The 27,086-nt window shown below is 35.2% G+C and overlaps 1 protein-coding gene across 1 annotated transcript in view; it reads left to right on the top strand.

Annotated features, from left to right (window-relative positions):
* PAN3 (poly(A) specific ribonuclease subunit PAN3) overlaps positions 1–27,086 on the top strand; it is a gene marked incomplete at its 5' end in the record, with an annotated part of 127,428 nt that overhangs the window by 94,141 nt on the left and 6,201 nt on the right. The window contains 10 exons of the mRNA XM_080798069.1: positions 260–364; positions 1,189–1,246; positions 8,769–8,930; positions 9,167–9,283; positions 9,371–9,472; positions 13,433–13,598; positions 14,737–14,827; positions 19,307–19,446; positions 22,197–22,326; positions 22,796–22,860. Coding sequence (XP_080654195.1) covers positions 260–364; positions 1,189–1,246; positions 8,769–8,930; positions 9,167–9,283; positions 9,371–9,472; positions 13,433–13,598; positions 14,737–14,827; positions 19,307–19,446; positions 22,197–22,326; positions 22,796–22,860 — 1,136 coding nt within the window. The remainder of the gene's footprint in view (positions 1–259; positions 365–1,188; positions 1,247–8,768; positions 8,931–9,166; positions 9,284–9,370; positions 9,473–13,432; positions 13,599–14,736; positions 14,828–19,306; positions 19,447–22,196; positions 22,327–22,795; positions 22,861–27,086) is intronic.

The following is a 27,086-nucleotide window of genomic DNA, read 5'->3' as shown; positions in this document are numbered from 1 at the left end:
GTTAAATTTTACTGTAGTTGAAGAAATGTTTCCTTTCTCATTAGATTTTTATATTCATTATTACATTATGAGATTTTTTTAAAGTGAGTTCATTCAAAAAGTATAGTAATAACAGGTCTTGTGAGGTGTTTAATTCATTATCATTAAAATGTATCCACTTATCTATCACTGTCATTTAAAGATTAAAACTTTATCAATGATAAAGCTTATCAGTTGAGAACAGTTGGTCATTACATTTCCCCCCTCCCTACCTTTTTAGGTATTTCCAAACTATCATATTTATCCTCCAACTGCACCTCATGTTGCTTATATGCAACCAAAAGCAAATGCACCTTCCTTCTTCATGGCTGATGAACTCCGACAGGTATGCTTTCAGAGTCCCTGGTGGACATACTTCATGTCTGTTGTGCTTTAGCAAACAACTGGAGAAAGAACAAAGCTCTTTTCAAATCATACAACTTAATCAAACATGCTGTACTAAAGTAGATAGAATTTAGAATTTATGAGTTCTCATTGATTTATTTAAGGAAACCTGTTATTCAAGAAAATCGCAAGTATGTATTAGGACATAGAACAGACAAGCTGTTTAAATGGGCCACCTTTTTATACTTCCTATCCTGTACATTGAAAAGTCTCTCTAACGTTTATTAAATAAATTATTTAAATGGTTTCTAACCTTCAGACAACTTTTTGCTAATATCTATAGGATGAGAATAAGTAGTATAGCCTAGAAATAAACCTCATTTTAAAAGAGCTTAATATTTTCTATAAAGTAGGTTTTATAAAATAGTTTTTTTAGGGTAAACTAATCTAGGTGCTATTTGATATGTAGAATTTCATTTTATACTTATATTCCCAGAAAAATTTTTATTTTACAGAAGTAAGTTGTACCAGTATAGTGTTGACAAGTGAATTACTGACAAGCTTACAGTTGGCCTTGAGTTTGCCACTACAGGGTTAGTTATGGGCTTTGGGTTATAGACAGCTACTTCACCCCAACCCTAATTGTGGCTAGGTCTGTCCTATCTAGTTAGACATTTTATCATTATTAGAAATACCATTTCACATTATTAACATTAAAAAGTACACATACCCCAAAATATTAATACTTATGTTATTTAGTTATAATAGAAAATCCAATTTCAGAAGCTATGTTTATATGTAAATATACTTGTTTTCTTTTCTTAGGAGCTGATTAACAGGCATTTAATAACAATGGCTCAAATTGATCAAGCAGATATGCCAGGTAAAATATGAATTGATTGATCCTTTTAAAGGATATTATAATCTTTATGTACATGTTTTTATGTTTTGAGCAGCAGTTGCTAGTTATGAATATATTTATTTGAAATCTACTTTTGAAGAGTTCCAAGATGCCACTGATCATGTAGTTATTTCACTTCTGTGACAATATTCTAGTTCGTCAAAAAAAAAAAAAAAAAAGGTGCTTTTAGAATTCATGGTGATTTACATCATTGTGCACGGAAATATTGGTGTCTTCTGAAACTTGATGAAATATGGATAAACAGAGGGGGAAGGTAATTATTATTTTTGAAACTATGGTGTACCAGTGTGCTAATTAAATTCTTTATGTCTTACTTTCTCACAAAAATTTTATGACCTAGACATGAATACTATCTTTTCCCTCTTATGTATGAGGATAACTGAAGTTGACAGGAAGGCTAAGTAACTTGGTTTTTAAGACGACTGGCTAGTAATCAGCTGGTTGGGTCAGAATTTAAACCTAGGTTTTTCTGATGGTACCACGGTGTTTCTTAGAATGCAATTAAAATCTCTTTCCTTAGCTTATTCTGTATATAGCAAGATTAAATATGGTATAATTTAGCAGAACTTTACAAATAATGTAGTAGGAATACATTTGCCATAGAGATAATCTCAAAACATGTGGTTGTAATCAAGGATTCGGCATAGTCCACTGTGTATCTTGTTGATTGCTAAAGAATTAAAAGAAATATGTCTAGCTATTATGCCTCAAGACCAGTCTTTTCAGTTTAGAACCTACCATAGCCTGAGATTTTCAGGTTGGAATTTTCCCTCATTATTTAACATTGTCTATGAGGCCCTAGCCAGGGTAAAAGGAGAAAATAGGTTTATTTTTGCCTTTCCAGTCTTTATGATGTCAATCATGTATAAATAACATAATTGGAGATTAGACATAATTTGAAATTATAATAGAATTTAGGAAATAGCTGGATATAAGATTAATACATGTCAGTTAAATGTCTATAGACCAGTAGCCAATTAACTTCAAAATATGATGAAAAGATGTTACTTACAGTCGTTTCAGGTTAGCAGCAGCTAGGAATAAATACAGCAAAAGATATGTGAAATAATCTCAATGGGGAAGACTTACTAAGAGATATTAAGTAAGATAAATAAATAGAGTAAAATACTATATTAGAAATAGGAAGACATAATGATTAAAATGTCAGGTTTTCTAAGCTGATGTGTAGGTTCGGTATAATTGCAGTCAAAGCATGCGAGCTGTTTTTACTCATAATTCTTCTTACACCGATTTTGTGTCCTATTTATTAAGGGCTCAGTCCCACAGAAATACTCCTGTTTCAGATGCCAGCTGAAATGGGTTACCCAGGCTACCCACACTGTGTGTGGCCAACTACATATTTGGGGGTTTCTGCAACCACTGTCACCACTTCCCCATCCCCCCACCCCACTGGTTCAGTAATTTGCTACAATGACTCACTTTAGGTACTACTGCCTGTTTAGTATAGGGGATGCAACTCAGGAACAGGCAAATGGAAAAGATGTTTAGGGCAAAGTAAGGGGGGGAGTGGGGACGGGGACAGGCATAACCTTTCCAGGTGTGCCACCTTCCTAGTACCTCAGTGTGTTCACCAACTTGTAAGCTCTCTGAATTCTACTGTTAAGGTTTTGTGTTTGTTTTTGTTTCAATTGGAAGTTTCATTGTGTGAGCATGGTTGATGAAATCTTTAGCTTTTAGTGGTGAACTGAATCTTTAACTTCTTTGTCTAACCTGGGAGTTAGGAGAGAGGGATGAAAGTTCCAAACTTTTAATCAAAGTTTGATCTTTATTTTTTAAAATTATATTATAGCATAACAGAGCTTTTCATACTATATGATAAAATTTATCAAAGAGCAAAGGGCCAAGACTACCCAAGGTACTTTGAAGATGATGATCAAGAATCTGGGTATATTGAGGGAGGGGAGGCATGGTTTGAGTCTGTAATAACTATGGACAGGGCAATGGGTTAGACAAATCGGTTAATGGACCAGGCTAAGGAGAGCCCGGACACATTCTGTGTTATACGTGGCATTGTCAGTGGGGAAAGGAGGCATTGGAAAAATGGTTTTCTTTATGGTAAAAGATAAAATTGGATCATTATCTTTAACCACATCTGAAAATCAACTCCAAATTGATTAAGAACTCAATTGTGTAAAACAAAACTATAGAAACTCTTACTATAAAATCAGTGAATAGATTTAATATTTCAGTGGGGAAAGATTTCCTCTACAGAAGACAAAGATCATTCTCTCTTAAAGAAAATACTGATAAATTTTACTAAATTAGAATTAAAAACAATCCAAAGATACTCAGAGTAAAGAAAAAACCTGGAAGAAGGTATTTACACAGCTGATGAAGAATATAAAAAACATGATCAGGTAAAAGCATAAATGACTCAATTAAAAAGGGCCAAAAGAGAGGAGTAGGCATGTGAAGAAAGAGGAAATTCACATGACCGATATGACAAGATGTTGAACATCATTGATAATTAGGGGAAAATACAAATAAGATATCATTTTATTCATTCATTCATTCATTCATTTATGGATTATATTTATTTATTTGCGAGGGAGAGAGAATGAGCAGTGGGGAGGAGCAGAGGGGGGCAAGAGAGAAGCAGACTCCCTGCTGAGCAGGAAGCCCAATGCGGGGCTCTGTTCCAGGACCTGGAGATCATGACTCAAGCCAAAGGCAGACACTTAACTGACTGAGCCACTCAGGAGCTTGGTTTTAAAGTCTGGTCATATAAAGTATTAGGATACGGATCCGCAGGTTCTCCAGTACATTGCTGTTGGTGCTATAAATTGGTGAACCTGTTACCACTTTGGAAAACTCCTAAAGCTGAGTATCTGGTATGCGATATGATCCAGCAGTTCTCTTCTGGAACTACGTAAACTCCTGTACATTTTCTTTTCTTTCTTTCTTTCTTTTTTTTTTTAAGATTCTATTTATTTATTTGACACAGAGAGAAAGAGAGAGAGGGGGCACAAGCAGGGGTAGTGGCAGGCAGAGGGAGATGGAGAAGAAGCAGGCTCTCCACAGAGCAGGGGAATTCTGATATGGGACTCGATCCCAGGATTCTGAAATCATGACCAGAGCTGAAGGCAGTGGCTTAATCAACTGAGCCACCCAGGTGCCCCTCCCATACATTTTCAAATGCAAAATGTGTAAAGTATCCATAATGATGTTGCTTAAAATAGTAGAAACTTTGATCAATTCAAATGATAATGGAACATTGTACAGAGGCTTAAATGAAGAAAGTTTACTGATGTGCAACAATACAGAAGACTCTTAGTAATATAATAGTAAAGTTAGTTGCAGGAGACTACATATAGCATGATAGCTTTTTGTAAAGTTAACTAAAATTATGTATTTACATTTATGTAAATGTATGTGTATATGCATATGTGTGTATTTATATGCAATAAAACTATAAAAAGAGAAGGAAGTGAGAGAAGGAAGGCAGAGGTTGGTAGAGAGCCATATATTTAGATGTAGGTTAAAGTAATTGAGCTTTTGAGTGCTGAGTTTGCAGATGCTTATTATGTTATTAAGCATAATTAAATAAAAGCAGTCCCTGCATAGACACGAACCAGTGATTCGAGTGTCACAAGCTAAAGGTTATGGTTAATCCAGTTCTGTGCCCCTGTGTTCAACAAATTTTAATAAATGCTTTTTTTTTTTTTTTCTGTCACAGCTCTAACTGCTCTTTTTCGTGTCTTATGTTTACTGTTAATCTTGATCTCATGTTGACTTGTTTATTAGTGTTTGGTCTTGCTGTTTTTTTTTCTCTTCCTTTTCCATTCTCTACTTCATACTCCCACCAGATTAGTACTTCTCAACTTTGAAATCATAATTTATTTCCTGTAGATCAGGGGTTCCCCACCAGGAATGATTTTCCCCCTCATGGGTCATTTGGCAATGTCTGGAACAGTTTTGGTTGTCACACCTGGCAGTGGAGTGCTACTGGCTACTAGCAGGTTGCTTCACACCCTACAATACACAGAACAGTCCACGACGACAATGAGTATCCAGTCCAATATGTCCATAGTGCTGAGGTTAAGAAACAGTAGTGAGTCTCAGACAGTCGATACCTTAGATCCAGCTTACCATTCTGTATGTTCTTTGACGGGAGGTAAGGTTGAGTAGAGCAAAGACACTGACATTTTCTTTTTTTATCATTATTGTTAGTATTATTTGGTGGACTTGGACCCCAGCTAACACTTGGGGCTGAACTAAAGAGTGCAGCTCTGTCCATAGTCTTCCAAGTTGATTTTTCTTTATTTTGGTTTTTGATATTTAAAGATTTAGGCATCTCCTTTTATTCATAAAGGCACTTCCCTTTATTCGTACTTAATTTCGTGCATTTGTTCAATTGAGCTAGGAACAAAGAACAGAACAATAATGAATAGTCCTATCAATGGAAACATTTGGTTTTTAAGGTTAATATTAGGCCACATTTGATTATTTCGGGTAGAGTGAGAAATACAGTGTTAAAAGGTTACTCTCTGAAACAAGGTAAAATCATAATATGCAAACAAAAAAAGCATTTTGAAGATTATATTTAAGTCATGAGGAGCCTTTTATAAGACCTATTATAGAGCAGGAATATTAAAATGAATGTGCAAACTGCCTTTTTCATAGAGGAGGATAGGAGTTATTTTTGCATTGCTAGCAATTAGCTACATGCAGATTAGGTGTAAAATATCTCCATAGCATCAGAATCAAGACACTGGAAGGATATCCTTTGGATGGTGCCTAGTATTCTACTGATCCATAGTTTTGTTTGTTTGTCTGTTTGTTTTTCCTGTAGTGTAGAGAATTCAACATGCCTTGTTTGAAAGTACAAATAGGAATAAAGGAGTTAAGAGTGTAAGATTTTTAGTTGATTGTGACCCTCACTCACTCTTCATCCTGCTGATGCTATGAGTGCCACTGCTTGGCATAATGAGTTTCAGGTCCTTAGTATAGCACTCACATTTCCCTCTGATCCAGTCCCAACATAACTCTGTCAGTTTTTTCTCCACTTGGCACCTCCTCTGTGGTGTACCGTATTCTCCCACCACATGAGATTTCACAGTTCCTGAACACAGTGTACACATTCAAGCCTTGGTGGTGGTGGTTCTCTTCACTCTCTCGCCGTAAAGCGAAGCACTCTTCTTGGGTCGTTTTAGCTCACTGAAAGCAGTCTCATCCTTCAGTTTGTAGTATATGTACCAAATCTTCTGTTATATCTTTCCTAGTATCCTTGGGAATGGCTCCCTTCTCCCTTCTGTTTCCATGTGTAGTGGTTCTCAAACTCTGGTCCTTGACCCAGCAGCATCTTTTCTGTATGACCTGGAAACCTGTTAGAATGACAAATTCTTAGGCCCTACTTAAGATCTACTAAATAAACACTGGGCATGAGGCCCAACAAACTGTGAATTAATCCTCTCTATGATTCTGAGGGGTGCGAAAATGTAAGGACCAGTGCCACAGTGAGTTGTACTAGTTTCATAGCTATTTTCCTTTTACTGTATTATATTTTCTGTAAATCTGTCGTTCTTTTCTAAGTGTCTTGATAACCTGTATTTCATTAATACATAGTAGGCACTCACCATATTTTTACTATTTTGAAATTAATGACTTCCTCTTATTAGATGCTCCCCATGAAATACCCAGAAAACAAAATTTTATTCATCATCTGTATGTGGAAATTACGCTGATCATTAAAAAATAAAGGGGCAGAAATTATAGCTATATTCCCTTGTGTGTATATACCTCCCTTGTACTGCTTTATTTCAGAAGAACGTGCTGCTTGACCTTGTTTTGAAAGTTAGATTGAATCAGTGTTTGTTTTGCACTATGGCCAAAATACTGTCTGGGGTTAAGAGCACAAGACTATAAAAAAATCGGAGTCCAGAGTTTGCATCCCAGCTCCCTGTCTAGACATGTGATCCTTATTTTCCTTACGAAATAGAGAGTTCTGTCTCCTATGGTTCAAAAACTAAGAGTTAGTGAATGTAAGAATTTAGTAAAGGCAAGAGGGGTCGTTTTGAACCTGTCTTCTGGAATGACAGTTTTTTTCATAGGGTTTTATATGTATTACTTAACAGTCATAAGTAAAAAATTATTGGTGGTTTTTGTCTGGTTTGTCTTTTTTGTTTTGTTTTTAGAGATTTACTGCTGTGTTTTTAAAATAGTGTTAAACAGGGTTGCCTGGGTGGCTTAGTTGGCTAAGTGTCTGACTCTTGTTTTGTCTCAGGTCATGATTTCAGGGTTGTGAGATGAAGACCCATGTTGGGTTCTGCATTCATTGTGGAGTGCTCTTAAGATTCTCTCCCTCTCCCTCTGCCCTCCCTCCCCCTTCCCGCTTGCATGTACATGTTCTCATTCTCTAGTGAAGAATAAAAATAAAAAATATAAATAGTGTTAAACATATTTATTGTAACAAATTTGGCAAGTGTGAACTAGTGTAAAGAAGAGAATAAAAATCCTCCCACTCAGAGGTTACAATTGTTAAAGTTTTTGCTGTATTCCTTAGATGATTTCCTGTGAATATTCTGCATGTTCACTAGCTTGCTTTTCATTTGAAATATCTTGAACATTCCTGAGTCATTCAAGATATTTAACAGAATGGAAGCTGTCCAATTGGAAAATGTAATTTGATTATATGTGAAGCATTAGAAAACTCTTGTCGTTTTGGATTGTAAAACCAATAACAGAAGAGAAATTGCCTATACTCTATAGAGAAACCAGCCACTGAATACATTTAGTCTTTATAAGAAACAACAAATTGGGATTCAAGATAAATAGTTTTTTTCAATGCCTAACTAGAGTATCATGAGCAAATTCCAATGCATTATCCCGATTATTCTTAAACATTTTTCTTACTTTGAGGAACATTGAAAGCATGATGATAAAGTTGTTTTCATTTTTTTTCTTTTATACTTTGCTAGGGATTAAAATTGTGCTATTCTACCCTATGGTTGAACGTTCTGATAGATTGCCATATTTACACATACATACACAGACATGTCACACATATGCTCTAATTTAATGTTACTTGTTCTGAATTTCTTTATGCCTTAAAAAGCAAGAATTCATATGCTTAACACCACTAAGTATATTTTGTGTAAACTTTATAGACACACAATCTGTCTTGATTTTTATTCAACATCAGAATCAAGAAATGTTCAACATCTCTAAGTGATAACACAAATTGTTTCTAATAGCTGAGAAACAAAGAGTTGTATTGTGCTATTAGAGATAAGAAATGTTTTCGAGTGTATGAAATCTGGTTGTTCTTTTGTTGTTTTATAATGCCTATTTTTATTGATAGTGAGACCAGTTTGGTTTATAGAATTGTTATGAATGTTGACACTTCCAGAATTCAAAAGTATGTTTTAATACCAGTGGTTTATGGTAGATTGGATTTCTTTATTACTCTGAGAGATTGATGAATATCAGGAAGTTAAAGTTGTCTTCCTATGAATTACTCTAGCAGTCCCTACAGAAGTTGACAGCTACCATAGCCTATTCCCTCTAGAACCACTGCCACCACCCAACCGGATACAGAAATCAAGTAATTTTGGATACATTACATCTTGCTACAAAGCTGTAAATAGCAAAGATGATCTGCCATATTGCCTTCGGAGGATACATGGTAAGGAAGATAAATTATCTTCTTTTTGAAGCATGTTATTGAGGCTAAGATTACTGAAATATTCCTGCATATATTTATTTACTTAATATGCAAGTTTAAAGGGTAATAAATAAACGTATTTCATTTGGAAATTAATAGCTCACAAATGATACATAACATGGCTTTTTCTTCACATTTCTGACGGAATAAAGGGGAGATGTCATTTACAGTTGAGTTGAAAAGATTTTCTTTTCCAGGTTTTCGTCTTGTTAACACAAAGTGCATGGTGTTGGTCGATATGTGGAAAAAAATTCAGCACTCAAATATTGTAACCTTGCGTGAAGTATTTACCACTAAAGCATTTGCAGAGCCTTGTGAGTAATTTGTACTTGTCTTTCTGCTTATGGGCTTCATTATTTGAAGTCAGATTGCAGTAATGAGTGTTTGTGTTTTATTTTAAGCTCTTGTGTTTGCATATGATTTCCATGCTGGAGGAGAGACTATGATGAGCAGACACTTTAATGACCCTAATGCTGATGCCTATTTCACAAAGAGAAAGTGGGGTAAGAAAAAGATGCAAGCGCACTATGTTTTGACAAATGCTTTTGCTCTGTGAAAGAGTAGTTTTGTATTTTAAAATGTATGTAAATTTGTTCCTGTAATCATAGTGCATTTTAAAAAGAAATGTCTTAAAGAATTGAAGTCAATCCGTAACCAGCTGGGAAATAGGGTAGTGTGTGTGTAGACTGAGATGAAGACAGGGTGTGAAAGATTCGTGGAGGTATTTGAAGACTGAATAACCAAGAATATGATAAAAGTTTTTCCTTTTAAACATTTTTTTTCCTTTAAAAATACAGTGCTTTCTGAAGAAAGATTTTGAAAAATGATGCCTGTAGCTTCACTGCCCAAAGCACAGCCATTATCATCTCTTCATATATTTCTTTCCAGTCTTGGTTTTTTGTTTTGTTTTGGTTTTTTTTGGTCTCCTTTCATATCATTTCCTTTTCCTTTTATCATTTTGTGTCATTGCATCTTTCATTTATTTTAAGTATTTTCTTTTTTTAATCTTTGTTATTTCTTTTTTTAAAATTAATTTTTTTTCAGTGTTCCAAAATTCATTGTTTATGCACCACACCCAGTGCTCCATGCAATACGTGCCCTCCGTAATACCCACCACCAGGCTCACCCCACCCCACCCCCAAAACCCCCATTTTCCCCCTAAGTTTTGTATTCTCTGAATATAATTTAATGACTCATAGTCCAGTGTGACTATATAGCATTTATGAAATGATTTCTCTAAAAAGATGCTTTTTTTAAAGGTAGGACTTCATGTTACTTAAGGAATTAGTCTTCGAAATAAATTCTCAGGTAACGTTTACTTAAGCAGGGAATATTTTCTTTTTCTGCCCCTTTCCAGTATTCGTAATTCAAAGAACCAAAATATTGTAGCTATGTTCCAATAGATGTTTATTAAAGGGTAAAATAACTTCAGAGTAAAAGTAGGTCCATTTTGAGATGTCTGTTAATTAACTTTTATTTGGAGAGGAAAATGTATATATCATTCTCTTGTTTAGGGAGAGGAAAAGAAGCGTTGAATTCTTTTTAAAAAATGTTTATTACTGAAGTTGACAAACCATTGCATTTTTTACTGTGGCTTTTAATCTCTTTAAAATTTTCTTGAGTACATACTGAGAATAACTAAGGAGGAAGAAAGATGTGAATCCACGTTATACTATCTTTTGGATTGTGACTCCTTAAAGACTCTGAATTGTGGATAAAAATATATTACTTCTGTTTACTTGTAACTTTGCTTTCTGGCAGTTGGAAGAAGAAAGCTGTGGTTACATGGCTGTTTTCACGTTAAAAATCTGGTCATATGGTGTGGTCATTTTTTTTTTCCTTTTGCCTTGTCATCTGTAGACACATACATAATTTTGTTGAAGGGGATGTGGTATAACTTTTCCTATAGATGAATATAGCTGTAGTTGTTCAAGTTTATTTTAGTAGTAACACCTGTGAGATGACTGTTGGCTTTAATTTATAGCTGGGTTTCTCAACCTCAGCACTGTTGACATTTAGGGCTGGATAATGATTTTGTGGGGGCTGTCCTGTGCATTCCAGGATGTTAAACAGCAGCCCTGGCCCCTACCCTTTAGATGCCAATAGCAAGCCCCTTCTCCAGTAGTGACACCAAAAATATCTCCATACATTGCCAAATGTGACCTAAGGAGCAGAATTGACCCCTGTTGAGAACCACTGATGCTAGCACTCCTTTCTAGTTAGTTTTTTAATCTTTATTTTTGGTGTTGATTGATTATTTGATTTATTATATTTACATTTTCAAAGGAGTCATTCCTTTTTCTGATATTTGAAAATATTGTTTGAATAGTAGATTTCCTTGGACATACTGTATATACTTCAGTTTGTAGTAACTTCTCATACGAGGCAATTGTCAGTTTTCCTATTGTGAATATTAAAGAAAGAAAAAAGTGTGTGTATAAACTTTTGGAGAGACATAGATGGAATTCTACCATTTTCTTATACTATTTAACTTGGCGCAAATTAAAAGATTACATATAAGAAATATACTAGTTCAGAAAATGGGAATAATCATGTCAAACTGTACTATAGGAGTTGTGATGAGAGGTTTAAAATGGCACCAGGAGGCTCTGCTGCTGTTAACAATAATAAAGGTTAAGACAGAGTCTGGCACAGAGTAAGCAAGCACTGTGTTTGCTATAAATACTTTTTTCTTATTACCATGTTCATTAAATAGTTTGATCTAAAATCTTCATAGTCATCTTTGATGATGTCTTGACATTTGTCACTAGAGCCACTTTTTGAGTTATTTAACACTGTTTTCCAGAATGTGTTATCTTCAACCTGTTGAAATTGAGGGAAAGCAGTTTTTTAATTTCGTATTTGTCTTTTCTTGGAAGTGTAATCCCAATCCACAGATTTGCTCTTTATTACCTCTGAAGTTAACATTTAACTGTGTTGCTCTTATACCTAATTCACAAAAAATTTGTTCAGTCATAAGAACACTTGAATTTATAAGGTCGTATTCCCTGAAATAATTTAAAAATCTTTATTAAATTTATGTGGCTCCTTTTCCACTGATTTAAGGATTACCAGTGACCCAGGAAATAGTATTAAGAAGCATTTTTTTCTTTTTTAAGATTTTATTTATTTGAGAGAGGGAGAATGTGAAAGGGGAGAGGGGCAAAGGGAGAAGCAGACTCCCCGCTGAGCAGGGAGCCTGATAGGGACTCTAGGATCGTGATGTGAGCTGAAGGCAGTCGCTTAATGGACTGAGCCACCCAGGCACCCTCAAGAAGCACTTAAACAAGAGATGAGGGGCATCTGGGCCACTCAGTCAGTTAAGCACCCAATTCTCGATTTTGGCTCAAGTTATGATCTCAGAGTCGTGAGATCAAGCCCTACATCGGGCTCTGTGCTGGGCATAGAACCTGCTTAAGATTCTCTCTCTCCTCCTCTCCCTCTTCCCCTCCCCGCTCCCAACTCCCTCCCACCCCTGTTTATGTGCCTGTTCTCTATCTCTCAAAAAAAAAAAAAAATGTTAGAATCAAAATTATTCCTCTCATGATAGATCGGATTATTTTTGTTTCATTATTAGATATGATATTATTAGATATGATATTAGATAGTGATACTCAGTGTTTTACATTTATATTTTTATGAGTTGGATACCATCCTGCCTAACTGACATGGCTGTAAGAAACGAGACTGGGCAGTTTATGGAGAATAAGAAAATATTCAGCATAAATGATGGTAGAGACTCATTTTTCTTTCAAGCCACAGAATGAAATTGTTCACCTACCTGAACAATAATAGAGGCTAAGATTATTTTAAGTAAAATAATAATCTTCACCATCCTGTTTTTATTCAGAATTTATATTTATTTGGTTCACAACTAAATAAATATAAATTCTTTAAATAATTTTGTTTATTCGGCAATTACAATGGCCACAGAAAAGAGAACTTCAGTGAGAGCTCTGCTGCTACTAACAGTATAAAGGTATAATCTCGTAAATAGGAAATTGGAGTTTGTCTCTTAATTTCTTACTAATAAACTAAACTTTATAAATAAATAAATAAATATATAAACTTATATTTATATATTATATATTTTAATGTATGTGATAGATATTAGTATATCATATAATGTATTAATAAACATATAAGTTTATATGTAGGTATGTATAAATTGACAAGTTACGGGGCACCTGAGTGGCTCAGTTGGTTAAGTGTCTGCCTTCGGCTCAGGTCGTGATCCCGGGGACCTGGGATCTAGCCCCACATAGGGCTCTCTGCTCAGTGGGAAGCCTTCTTCTCCCTTTACTCTCCTGTGTGCGCTCTCTCTCTCTCAAATAAATAAATAAAATTTTTGAAATAAATAAATTGACAGATTGTGCCATGATACATGAATTTTTTTGTTAATTTTGGTTTGATGTTTTAGTATTTCAGTTGGTTATTTAAAAGGTGTCATTTTTGTTTTGTAGGTCAGCATGATGGACCATTGCCCAGACAGCATGCAGGATTATTGCCAGAGTCTCTTATTTGGGCATATATCGTCCAACTGAGTTCTGCATTGCGTACCATTCACACAGCAGGTTTGGCATGTCGAGTTATGGACCCAACAAAGATTCTGATAACTGGCAAAACAAGGTACTAGCATTTTGAGTTTTGGTTTCTTTATTGCATGTCTAACCTATGACAGCTTAGTAAACTGATTTAATTCTACCTTTTCATGTATTCCATCCAGAACAACTGCTGTGACTTTGAGTTCATTTGTAAGTTTAAAAAAGAAATGTTGAATTCTTAATAAAATGCCTGATTATTAACCAAGAATCTTGTAAGGGTTTGGAAAGTATATATAGTTAGGGTTGGGGGGATATAGACATAATATCAATATACCTTTTCTGTGTATAACTGTGGTTCTCAGATTGTAGCATGAAACAGAATTACCTGGAGGGCTCATTAATAAGCACACTCTATTGGGTTCCACCCCAGAATCGCTTCTCGGCCTTTTGGCTAAGATCAAGTGGGGTTCCACCCCAGAGTTCTCCTTCAGCAGGCCTAAGAATTTACATTTCCAGCAAGTTCTTAGGTGATGCTGTTGCTTTCACTGGGTCCCCTGCTTTGAGAACCACTGACACAAAATCAAGTAACAGCCCTTGACTTCACCAGTTTTATTCGAATTACTGTAATTTTGAGAGTTATCTCAGACAGCATAGCATAAAGAGCTCAAGATTTGGTACCTGGTTATTTGGGTTCGTCATATTCTAAGTCTGTTAGTTGCTATTTATATGATCCTGAGCAAGTTCTGTAACTTCTGTGTATGCAACAACCTTGTAAGACAGGTACTATTATTATCTGTTCCACATTTATAAGGTACCTCTCTCAGAAGATTATTGAGAGGATTGAATGATTAATACATGTAAAATTGAATGACTAATACATGTGAGTGGTACCTAATACATCTTCAGCAAATGTGAGAAATCTAATTAGTTCTCTTTCATGAATAACTAATAAAGAAGCAGCTTGGTGTGGTGAAAAGACCATTGGCCTGAAAAAGACCTAGTCCTGAGTTTATCCATTTCTGGCTTCTATAACATTATAGGCCTGTCATTAGTATTTTTGAGCCTTAATTTCCAACTCACCTCTAAAGTGGTGTTTGATAGAGGTTACATGGGGAGGTTAGACTAGATAATATTCTGAGATCCTTCCTAATAATATAGGAAATGTTAAATTTAAAAAAAATTTTCATTTTAATAATTTTTAAACAATTCTCTGGTCTTTAAAGGTTGCGAGTAAATTGTGTTGGAGTTTTTGATGTTTTAACATTTGATAACAGTCAGAATAATAATCCATTGGCATTAATGGCTCAATACCAGGTGAGTAAGAATGAACATGGGTACTTCCTTAATAACTTAAGGCTTGATTTTCTTTTAAGACAGATTTTATTTTTTAAGTGTTTCTGGGGTGTTAAATCTGTATTTCAATTTATTCTGGGGGTGTCTCTGTGCCAACTGTGAGTTATGAATGTTATGAATGTAGTTTAGAGCCCTTACAAGTGGGAATATATAAAGTTAATGACAGTGTCAAAGACTAACTGTTCAAATGAAAATGTATTTATGTGATGAGGAAATTTTTCTTCAGCATAGATTAAAACAGATTAATTAGTTGAATAAATAATATTAATTGACATTTTCCTTTTTTTCAATTCTTTAATGTGTTAAGATTATAGCTGTTATTTTTACTTTTAGATATTGTCCCCCTACCAATCCAAAAATTTTAGAAATATTTTTGAAGGAATATTATTATATTGCCATTTTCTAAATTTTTTCTTTTGCATACTCCTTGTATATAATCAGAATTTGATTCTAGTCTAGTCATAATAATAGTGTAGATCTAGGCCCCTTTGATGTTTTTTGCTGTTTATTTCATACTTCTTGATTAATACAAGGCCTAGGAGAATAAGACCCTGTCTCTGCAGGGAGCATTAAGTGTGTTGCTTTTGCCTTGATTACTCTGTGCAAGTAACACGGCCCTGTAAAGTAATTATTTCATATCATTCATCATTGCAGTACTTCACATTTTTTAGAGGATATGCAGGTGCTGTTTTAAGACAATGTTAATTTTTGTGTGAGAAATTTTTGGTGTTTCTGAACATTTATTAACTGATAGACGTTTGGTATAAGGCAGAATCTCTTAATTACATGGAGAAACAAGGAAGGAAAAAAACACTACCTTTTCATTGCCTTCTCATTTCGACTTGTTTTGTTTTAATCCTTAAAAAAAAGATTTTAGTTTGCTTTATATTATAAGCCAAAATTTCTGAACAAAAAGAAAAAGAATGAGAACGAGTAGAGTCTAAGTAATGCCTAGTAATCCAATTCATGTGTAAACCTCTTTTACTGCAGAACCAGGGACAGTACAGTCCCCAAGATTTAGAGCCACTCATCACTTTGAGTTGTATGCGGCCTTACCACATCTTCCTTCCCCTCTGCTCCTGCCCAGCCAAACTCAGCAGCAGCCAAGCTGTCCTGGTTGGTAGCACCATCTAGTGGGCACCACACAGAAGAATTTGACTACTATTTTCCCCCAGCAGCTTTCTTCTGCCCAAGGGGATTTGCTCATTCTTTCTTATCTAGGGTGGTGGTTCTTAGTGACTTTCCTTCTTAGCTTCTTACACCTGGTGCCTGACTAACAAGCTCTGGAGATTTTTCTTCCTAATCCCTTTCCTTCTAGAAGTGACTGATTATTGACTGAAATATTAGTGATTTTTCATGTATCCAGGAAAATAATACTGAATTTTTGAGGAGAAATTAGACATTATTTAGAACCAGTGCCACCTAACTCTATTGCAAGTATCTGGAAACCCCAGGTCCTCACTAAAAAATGAAACACCTTACAGTTTTGTTTTTTTACAAGTATAGCTTTAAGGCTCTCATTCTTCTTTATTCTTGAGTAGAGTTCTTTTAAAAAAAAAATTCCTGGTATAAGACTACTTTGATTTTGGTTTTCTGTGAGTATCATAGCAGTATTATCTTCCCTTTTTTCTTTGTGAATATACATTATTTCAGTTATGTTAGTGGTTGTGTAGTTACCTTGACAAACAACTCTTTTTAAGAAAAAATAACCCTAGAGTTCCAAACAAACTACTCTTAAGTAAGCATTTGGGACAATTGACTGGTAAGTTAGGAACTGCCTTCATTCATAAACTCAGACTGCTTTCAACCAGTCATCACCTTCGCTTTATTTTCCAGCAGTAAAGGATATCTCAGGTTTTCTTTTTTTTTTCCCCCTTTATTTTTTGGGGGTGGGTGATATTTGTGTGGAAGATTTTTCATATAGCTTATGGTAAGGTAAAGGAGAGAATTAAAGATAGTCCCAGTGGGGGATTGTGATTGTAGAGAAGAGGGTACATGAGAAAGGAGTGCATTGTTTCTTGTAGTCTATTTTTCATAGTCTGTTTCAGACACGTGAATAGAGACTGACTTTCAGTAAAGTGGACATAAGTAGAGCCATAGATAGAATCAGAGAAAAATCAAGAAATCAAGAATCAGGAAGAAACTGAAAATGAGTGGGGGGAAAACCTCCAGAATTCAACAAATGGGGGGAAAAACCAGATGGAGGTAAGAAGCAAAATAACAAATGGAAAACTATTTAGCTGGCAAATAAGGAAAGGAGAGTTACTAAGCTTTTATGATGTTAAACTCTCTTAATTAAACAGGACTTCATGAACCTCTTAGTTAAAATCATTTCTAATTTAATCTGGATTATGTGATGTGTATACCTTATTTCTAAAAGTGGGCATTCCCACCTTGAGTCAGCTTTAGAAAGGTGGTGGGATGTATTCAAAATCAGATGTTCTTATTTTAAAATCCCACCCAGTCTTTCAGCTATCTTGGACTTTGTTTTCCTGTCTCATTAATAGGAAATACTGGAGTGTTCTAGGTGGGAGATTTAGTTACAGCATCAATTCAGGGTGGAGCCGAACTGAAAATTCTATTGTTTTAAGGGTTGGGAGGCTGTGTGTTGATACATGCTGCTCAAATACTTGGTAACTAATAGCAACCTTCAGTTTGCTGAGGATATGGGATTGAAACACAGAAATTTACATTTAACATTTACATGTACTGATTTCTCTTGACCCACATTTTTATGGTTTCATTATATAACTTGGAATATTTTACTTGACCTTGAGAATGACTGAGGGGAATCCTTTTTGAGTTCGTTCATAGCAGTGCCCTCCGGAGAACAGAAGCGTTGGCAACAGTAATAGTGCTCCTTCCCATGCCACCTCCCCTCCTGCCTTTCTGGGCTCCTAACTCTGTACCACAAATGAAGTTGTAAAAAGTTTCTTTGACATAAATCCTTGGCATCTCTTATTCTGATAGAGTCAAAGTAGTTTTTTTAATCCATTTTTCCACTGGTTGGTTATAGGATCTCATGTTCAAAGTGTTAGATTCATCAATGCTGGTTTTGGATGAATTTTTGAATTTGGATTTTTTGATGTTATTTTAGTAATGGGAGTTTGACTTCTAATTTATACTTTATTATAAAATGTTGCATAAAATGTTAAGGATAGCTATATAGTGCTTAAGTTTCATTAGTGACTTCCTTCAAATATTCACCTATTCTGCAACTATACCATTTATAAACATTCCACGTTCCACGAAGCCAGTGATTCTTAACCCTGGCTGCATACCAGAATTCTTGTGGAAACTTTGAAAAATTCTAATACCTAGGTCTTACTCCAGACTGGTAACACCAGAATTGGGGTCAAGGGGATGGTCATAGGGTGATTTTTTTTTTTAAGCTCCTCAGTTGATTTTAATGCATAGTTAGATTTGAAAACTTTTTTATAGTAAATCAGTATTCAGTAAGTGTATCCAGCAATTCAGATCAGGTCTCAGATCTTGAAGATCTACAGTTTTCTGTCGAAATTACTTCAAATGATTGTATTTAATGCTGAGCTATTCCATTCTCCTAGGCATATAATTATTATAGGTACCTGCCAAGAAGGGCCACTTTGGATAACCATTCTGTTTCCTGGAGTTGTAATAGGTAATAGAGAGCTTACCTCAATTCAGCTAGCTGTCTTTTGAAAATTCTTTTAGAAGGAAAGCCTCAGAGTGGTACATCTTAAAAAATAAACAGGTAGGGAGGTAAGCAGGCAGGCAGATAGAGAGATAGTTGGATAGATACCAGGTGACTACAGAGCTCTCAAAGAACTGTTATAATATAAGGAAAAAATTTTGGAAACAAGGGCAGACAGGATGTCATTGGGGTTTGCAGTGTTTTCGATGTTCTAAAAAAACATGCTCTGAAATCAGGTAATGGTTATGTTGTGTTCGGAATAAAGGAATAACTTTTCTTCAAATAATTCCTCAAACTCCCACTGTATTTTGGGTATAATGGAAAGTAAAACAGGGGCATACTATAAGTTGTAATAATCATAGTAAAGCGAGTGTATAGTAACCAGCCTTAAATTTCTTGTAACAAGAATGTCAGCTCTGTCTAAATTTAAAAAAAATTTTTTTTTTAAATTTTAAAGCAGCAATCCCATAGTTGGCTTGTAAATTGCTCAGAGTAATGTTTCTTGGAGCTACATTCATCAGAATTGTCTGGGTGCTTTTAAAATGTTGGGCCTGCTCATCCAGACCAAATGAGAATCTACCAAATGAGAATCTCTGGTGGAGAGGCTCATCTTACCAGCTCCCAGGTGATTCTGAGCGCCAGTATTTGAGAACCGTGTGCTGGGAGTTCTGCAGCTTTTTTGTAAAGGTGCTGGCAGTAGTGGCAGTGTATTATATTTGTGCCTTATAAAATAAAAATTAAAAGTAATATTTATTCTTCCATGTCAGCAAGCAGATCTGATATCATTAGGAAAAGTTGTGTTGGCTTTGGCTTGCAACTCTTTGGCAGGAATTCAGCGAGAAAATTTACAGAAAGCCATGGAACTGGTGACAATCAACTACTCCTCTGACCTGAAGAATCTGATTTTGTAAGTTTTACTATACAATTAAGTGTATGTAATGATCATGAGATGAGACAGCTTTTTCATAAAGATCTTTTAATAGTGATTGTATTTTAGTTCTTACTATTCAAAATCAGGCAGAACACAGTTAAACAACCTTTAAATTCTTTATTGTTAAGTATATATTTCTTCGAATAAATTCACATACCAGTGTATTTAGTTATTGATGTTTTAAACATTTGGCCTCTAAAGTTGCATTGGTATTCACTAGCTACATAAACTTTTTAAGTTTAAAATAAAATAAATTAGTTCTTCAGTTGCACTAGCCACATTTCAAGAGCTCAAAAGCCACATGTGGCTTCTGGCTAATATATCCCATAATCTCAGAAAGTGCGGTTAGACAGTACTGCTCTAGAGTGATCAGTATCTCTCTGAACGCTGTCATAAATAAACCTCTGATGTGATCCAGTTACAGACTCTGTAGCCAAAACATCCACTCCAGAAAGCATGTTCATCAGGGTCCCTTTGCTTCTACTCCAGTATCTTCAGACTCTCAAGAAGTCCTTGAGTATAGGCTTGAAATGTATTTGACTTAGGAGGAACCCACTGTGGAGTACAGTCATCACAGAAATATATATCTGTGAAAGATATATCTAACATTAGGGAATTCTAGAGGGTGGACAACCATAATTCTTATAAGTTGTTCTAGAGAACAGATGCTAGGCTATCTCTTGACATTTTTCCCATTCTGTTCTAGAAGCAGTTGGAGAACAATGATCCTTTTCAGTGTCTTAGTTTTAAGCTGTTTCTTGTGATTTTTTTTTTGTAGTCTTGGATGGCTCAGTTTCTTTTTTGGACTAGTCCTGGATATAGAATTGAGGGTTAGAGGATGGGGATGCCCATTTGTGCTTTGTTACACTAGTGTAAATGTCGTTGCTCATGACAGAGTCCTGGAAGCCAGTAGTTGCCCAGTGTTCCTATTAATAATCAGATGATTGCTCTTTCAAATGAAAATATTTGTTTCATATGTTTTCACAGCAGTGATTCCTAGCCTTAATTTGCAACATCTAGGATGTTTCAAATAATCTCAAGTAGTAATCTCCAAATTTTCTTTTTAAAAAACTGGGAGTAAAGGATATAATTGTAACAAACTAGCCATATGTTAATAATTGTCAAAACTGGGTGATGGGTACATGGACATTCATTATACTATTCTGTCTATAAATTTTCCATAATAAAAATTAAGTAAAAAAGCAGTACTTTCATACTAATAACAGTTGTGTAGAGCAAAAGACTGTGTATTAGGTACTTTTGAACTGATGTGAATGAATTATTTTTCCCAATAACCCTATAAATTAGCTCCATTTTAGAGATGACAAAACTGAGGCATGGAGAGGTAAAAGTAACTTGCCAGAGTTACAAAGCTTGTAATAACTTTAAGTAGTTAGATATAAATATGTCAGTAATTACAGAAAAATAGCTAAGACATAGATTATCCACACGAGTATTTTATTCAAGAAAAGAATGCCTTTTCTGTGCCAGACTGAAGATACTGTGAACAAGATGAACAAAATCCCTAACTTCTGGAGCTTCCACTTAATGAGGAGGAGATAACAAACATGTAAACAAATAAGGTGTTTGCAGGTAGTGCTAAAGTCCAGTGAAGAAAGTAAGACAGAATTATAAGCAGAGAGTGTGAGAAGGGGAGGCTACTTTAGTGAGAATGGTTAGGAAATGGCTCACTGGTCAGAATAGGCAGTAACAGGTCACGGTCATCTTTGTATTCTAGCAGGTAGCTTTTTAAAATGTAGTATTTTTCTGCCTCAATTATAATGGTAGAAGAAACTGAATTGGTCTCTTCTGATGTATGTTAGTGCATAACATGACAACTGGTGAATGAAGTTGCAGAGCAGAAGGCAGCTTCCTAAAAAGTTGAGCCTTGTTTAATTTATCAAAATTGAAGACCCAGTTTTAGTTTCAAAAATTGTTTTGAAGAGCAATGGAAAAATCTCTTCCCTATAATCACCCCCTATTTCACCCATCCCAAAAAGTTTGTAACAGTCTTTTCATGTCCCACTATTGTAAGAAAGGGTTTGAGAATGGAAATGATTAAGTGTAACCCTACTCAACTTTCCTTTCTCATTTTCATAATAGCAAAGATGTAGAAGAGACTTATTTCTTCCATTGGCTCTTAAAATTTTCCAGAGAAATTATTAAGTCTTTCTTATTTATTTATTTATTTATTTATTTTTAAAAGATTTTATTTATTTATTTGACAGACAGAGATCACAAGTAGGCAGAGAGGCAGGCAGAGAGAGAGGAGGAAGCAGGCTCCCTGCCGAGCAGAGAGCCCAATGCGGGGCCAGATCCCAGGACTCTGGGATCATGACCCGAGCCGAAGGCAGAGGCTTTAACCCACTGAGCCACCGAGGCGCCCCCCCCCCCTTTTTTTTTTAAGATTTTATTTATCCATTTGAGAGAGAGTGAGAGCATGAGAAGGGAGAAGCAGACTCCACGTGGAGCTGGGAGCCTGATGCGGGACTCGATCCCGGGACTCTGGGATCATGACCTGAGCCGAAGGCAGGTGCTGAACCAACTGAGCCACCCAGGCGCCTGAGAAATCATTAAGTCTTACAAGTGAACTTGACTTGCATGAAAAAATGTTTTCGAATTTATGTAAACTAATACGATGGTAGCAGCGACAGCTATGTGCTTGTGGGTTGTGTTGTTTTTTAAATTACGTGTTTGACATTCAAGTGATTCTTCATCTTCACCAGGTATTTGTTGACTGACCAAAACAGGATGCGAAGTGTAAATGACATCATGCCCATGATTGGTGCTCGATTTTATACTCAATTGGATGCTGCTCAAATGAGAAATGATGTCATAGAGGAAGACCTTGCAAAGGTAACGATCTAGTTACAAAGAGATATACACACTTGGCACCTGTATGTGTAGAGAGAGAGAAAACATAGTAATTTTTGTGCTAAGTATAGGGCATAATTGGCTAAGACCATTTGCAGATATATTTGTCCAAACTTAAGGTTCAGTATTTTGATTTCTTATGTCCTCTGGGCATTTTTTTTTCTCTTCATGATTTTGCTACAGTCAGTTGACATAGTCTTGATGTTGTTTTTCATGTACGTTACTTTAACCGTTCTTAAAAATGCCCAGCTGCATGATCTTCTTGAATATTACTGTTGAATGAAATGGAAATACTATATTCAAAACTATAACCAAAAGGTGGGGATTTTATGATTTAGTATTTATTGGTTAAAGGTAATATTGGTATAGGATACCAGTTTTGTAAAATTTTGCTTTTATATTCGGTTAGCTGAAATATTAATACTCTCTTTCTTTTCAAAATGTGTTATAGGAGGTTCAAAATGGAAGACTGTTTAGGCTTCTAGCAAAATTGGGAACAATCAATGAGAGGCCGGAGTAAGGATTTTCAGTATTTTACAATATATTTTCAATCAGGGGTGCTAACAGGAATGTGTTTTCCTTAATCTTACTGGTTTTATTTGGAAAAAGAGAAAAATTCTCATGTGAAGTGACCTTAAGCCTGCTGTGGTAGCAATTAGGATGCTGCTTTTTAACTATAGCCTAGATGTGGTTTTTCTTAGGGATTCCACACACACATACATATACAGAAAAGATACTGTTAGAACACTCTGTTGTGGTTTATACAGGAGGGAACATGTTATGACAATCCATACTGCCTCTATCCTGTCTCCCTTTTGAAGTGTGGTCAGTTCAGTTTACCGTAGGCAGATTAGAGACTTCAGACAGGTCTAATGGTTACATGCCCCCTGTCTTCTATTAAAGGGCATTATTTATAGCCATCATATCAATGACACCACCACCTTATATTATTTGTCATTTAGTTCTGCCTCATTTGCAGGTTAGAGTTACCATATGTTCAAGAAAGAAGTAGAGTTGATGTCTGTACTAACTGTAGTAACTATCAAGGACAGGTGGAACAGTATTATAGCTGTTGTCATGTAGTGTAAGTGACGTTACAGGAACATTACTTCTGTTAATAGGGATAGATGATACATAAATATTTCTTGAGGGAGTTTTTTTGACCACAGAATTCATGTTCACTTCCCTTCGAAGTTAAAAAGAAAAACTCAATTAGTATTTTTCATGATAATTTTTCTAAATGAAGAGAAGATGACATTAGGAAAAAAAAAACTTCTGGCTGTTTCTTCTGGCATTTATTTATTTAAAAGTTGATATGCTTATAGTACTATTTCTTGATTTTTTTTTCCCCCAGTATTTAACTCAGCTAATGACTTTGTCCTATGGAAGATGAGGGTTTGTCTTTCATACCCCTTCCCTTAACCAAACACACACACAAATATGCACGTTCTACCACTTAGTCCATAATTTTGAGTTAAATCTTCATTCAGTGTTGACATCAGTGTAACAGGGTAAATTTGTTCATAGTTGCACCACATAGTAAACCATGACTATAGTTTCTTTCTTCTGTATTTTTTTTTTATTTTTGTTTTCCTGGGGTTATTAATTGTCTTATATAGAAAACTAAGCAAATGAAAAAATATTGACCACCAGTTTATTCCAGACTCGCTGCCAGAGTTATGAAACACCTTTCCATATGGTCAAAAATAGGTAACCTATCAGCTCCTTTTTTTTTCTCCCCCTTAGAGAAATTGCCCCTGGAGCCTCTGTCCTTCTGTTCCTATCTGGGCTGGTTGAGCTTTAAGCCTGCTCACACTTACACTTTAGAACTGGAGCTTCCCTTCACTATTATCCTGGGAGTTCTCATTGTCTCTCCCTTTGTGTTGGATACCTTGTCTCTTGCCTTTTTCCTTGGTTTACTCTTTTGATTTATTGGAGCACGTCCTCCTGTAACTTCCTGAGAAAGGTGAGTTTTTTGAGTCTTTTTAAGTCTGAAAATACCTTTATTCTGTTTTTACACTTTATTGATAGTATGAGTGAGTATAGAATTCTAGATAGTCCTCAGAAAATTCTTTTTATTAATTAAGTCTTTTGAGTAGATTAATATGAACCAGTTTTTTGAAAAGCAGAAAAGGGTTTGCAGTGAAAAAAAATCTACTTTTAACGTCCCCAGTCTTTCCACTTTCTCCCACTAATCTTTATTTTATATAAAGATTTCTGAGTTACAATGATATATTCTAATCTCCCTCCTCCCCCTTTTTAATATATACAAATTGTAGACTATGCACAGTGTTCTGTATGTTGCTTTTTCCTCCTAACTGTATTTTGGAAATCTTTTTGTTTGGGTATGTTTCGCATATACCAAACACTATTCTCAGTAGTTTACAAATATGACCTAACCTTACTCCTCATAACAACCTTGTGGTGCAGGTACCATTAGTATTCCCACTTAACAGAGATATTTGGGCATAAAGAGGTTAAAAACTGGGCACCTGGGTGGCTCAGTCAGTTAAGTGTCTGCCTTCAGCTCAGGTCTTGATCCTGGAGTCCTGGGATCAGGTACCATGTCGGACTCCCTGCTCACTGGGGAGTCTGCTTCTCCTTTCCCTCTGTCCCTCTTCCTTGCTCCTGCTCTCGCTCACTCTCATTCTCTCTCAAATAAAGAAAGTCTTTTTAAAAAAAAGTTAAATACCTTTAACAGGGTCACATCATTAGTGAGTATATGAGCCAGAATTTGAATCCAGACAGTATGGTTCCAGAGTCCATACTCTTAACCTAATGCTCTGCTTCTGTAATCGATATAGCTGTGTAATAGTCCATTCTGTGGATACACCATAATTTATTTCTCCAGTTCCTTATCAATAGACATTTGAGTTGTTTTCAGTGTTTTGCTAGTATAAACAGTCTTGCAGGGACTGACTTAATGCATACTTAGTTTTATATGTGCATGGATACAGGCCCAGTTGTGATTGTTAGGTCTGTGGTTGTGTAACTGTAGACTGTTAACAGAAGGGTTTCCCAGTATATGAGGCATGAGAGCCTTTTGCCAGCAATACTTTTTCAGCTTGTGGATTTTTGTCAACCTGTTAGATGAGAGATTGAATCTCAGTGCAGTTTTATTTTGTATTAACTTTTACAAGCATGTTGCCTGTCATTTTTATGTTTTTGATCCATTTCTCTTCCTTTTCCTGTCCATATCCTTGGTTCATTTTTATTTACAGTTGAATTGTCTTTTTGATGTGTACAAGCTAGAGAGAGTTATCCTTTGTGATCATTTTCTTTTTAGTTTGTCATTTTTCTTTTGACTCTGCTCAGTTTTTTTCCATGCAGACATTTATATATGTAGTCTTAATTGATCAAGCTTCTCTTACGCTTTTGGATTTTGAATCATAGAATGGAGAAAGGCCTTTTCTACTCCCACTATTTTAAAGGAATTACCTCATGGTTTCTTCTAGAGTACTTATGGTTTTACTTTTTTTCATATTAAATTTTTATATATGTGGAATTTATATAGGGTATGAGGTATGTATTCAGCTCCTCTACCCTTTCCCCTCAGAAGACTACCCAGTAGCCCAAAAGTTATTTATTGCGTAGTCTAGCTTTTCTGCGCTGTTTTAAGGCAGCACTTCTTTCACATTAGTATTTTAATGACTAATGTTCTAAAATCTGGTAGGTGCTAGTTCTTTCTTATCTCCATTTCATTGCCTGTTAATTTGTTTTCCTAAAACAGCTTAATTTTCTATATAAATTCTAGAATCAGCTTTTTTGCTTAAAAAAAATCAGTAAACCTGATGGTATTTTTTTGAGAAGTTAACGTGTTCATTAATAAATTTAAGGAACATTTGAGTTTATAGATGTTGAGTTTCTTAACTAAGGTAATGGTCTGTCATCATACTTGTTAACGCCTACTTTACTATTCTTAAATGCTGAAGTTGTGCCTTATGTTGTTGTAGCACACAAAGTTTACTAGGTATTTTTTCTTGTTGCTATTGTAAATGCGAACCTCCCGCCCATTCTTTCTTCTTAATCTAGTCTAATCTTCTTAATCTAATAAATTCTTAGATTGCTTATTATCGGAGCACATAAAAATTACTGATTTCTGTACATTTTGTACCCTGGTATCTTAGTGTTTGGATAGTTTTTCACTAGATTTTCTTGGGTTTCTTAGACACATAGTCCTATCTCCAAATATAGTTACATTTCCTCCTTCCTAATTTCTATACTTTTACTTTCTCTGGAGTGATTGTGTTGGCTGGTACCTCTAGTACATAGTTAAGTAATACTAATGATAATTTCTGTCAAAATTTGAAGCATTACACCATTGTCTTTTAACTTCCAGATTCAAAGCCATTTTCTTTTCAAACCCTTGCCCTTCCCCTGTGCTTTTAGAATCTTTATCAATGATGTTCAGAAATTCACAGTGATTTGCCTTGGTGTATGCCTTGTTGATTCATTTTGATGAATTAACTGGTATCCAGACCCTTTTAATAATTGAAAACTGATGTCCTTCAGTTCTTCATTGTTTCTTTGATAATTTCACTCTTTGGAATTTCCATTGCTCAGATGTTAGACCATGACAATTGATTTTCTAATATTCTCTACTGTTTTCTTTATTGTATCTTTTTGTTCTACTTTCTAGTTAATTATCTCAATTTATTTTGTCTAAAAATAAAAGTTTTTTTTTCTAATCTGTTTGTGAATATTTAAGTTTCTGTTGTCATATTTTTAATTTTCAAGAACTT

The sequence above is a fragment of the Martes martes genome (assembly GCF_963455335.1).
Source record: "Martes martes genome assembly, chromosome: 3".
Classification (NCBI taxonomy): Eukaryota; Metazoa; Chordata; class Mammalia; order Carnivora; family Mustelidae; genus Martes; species Martes martes.
Note: the sequence above shows the minus strand (reverse complement) of the source record. Positions and strands in the feature narration are given on the sequence as shown.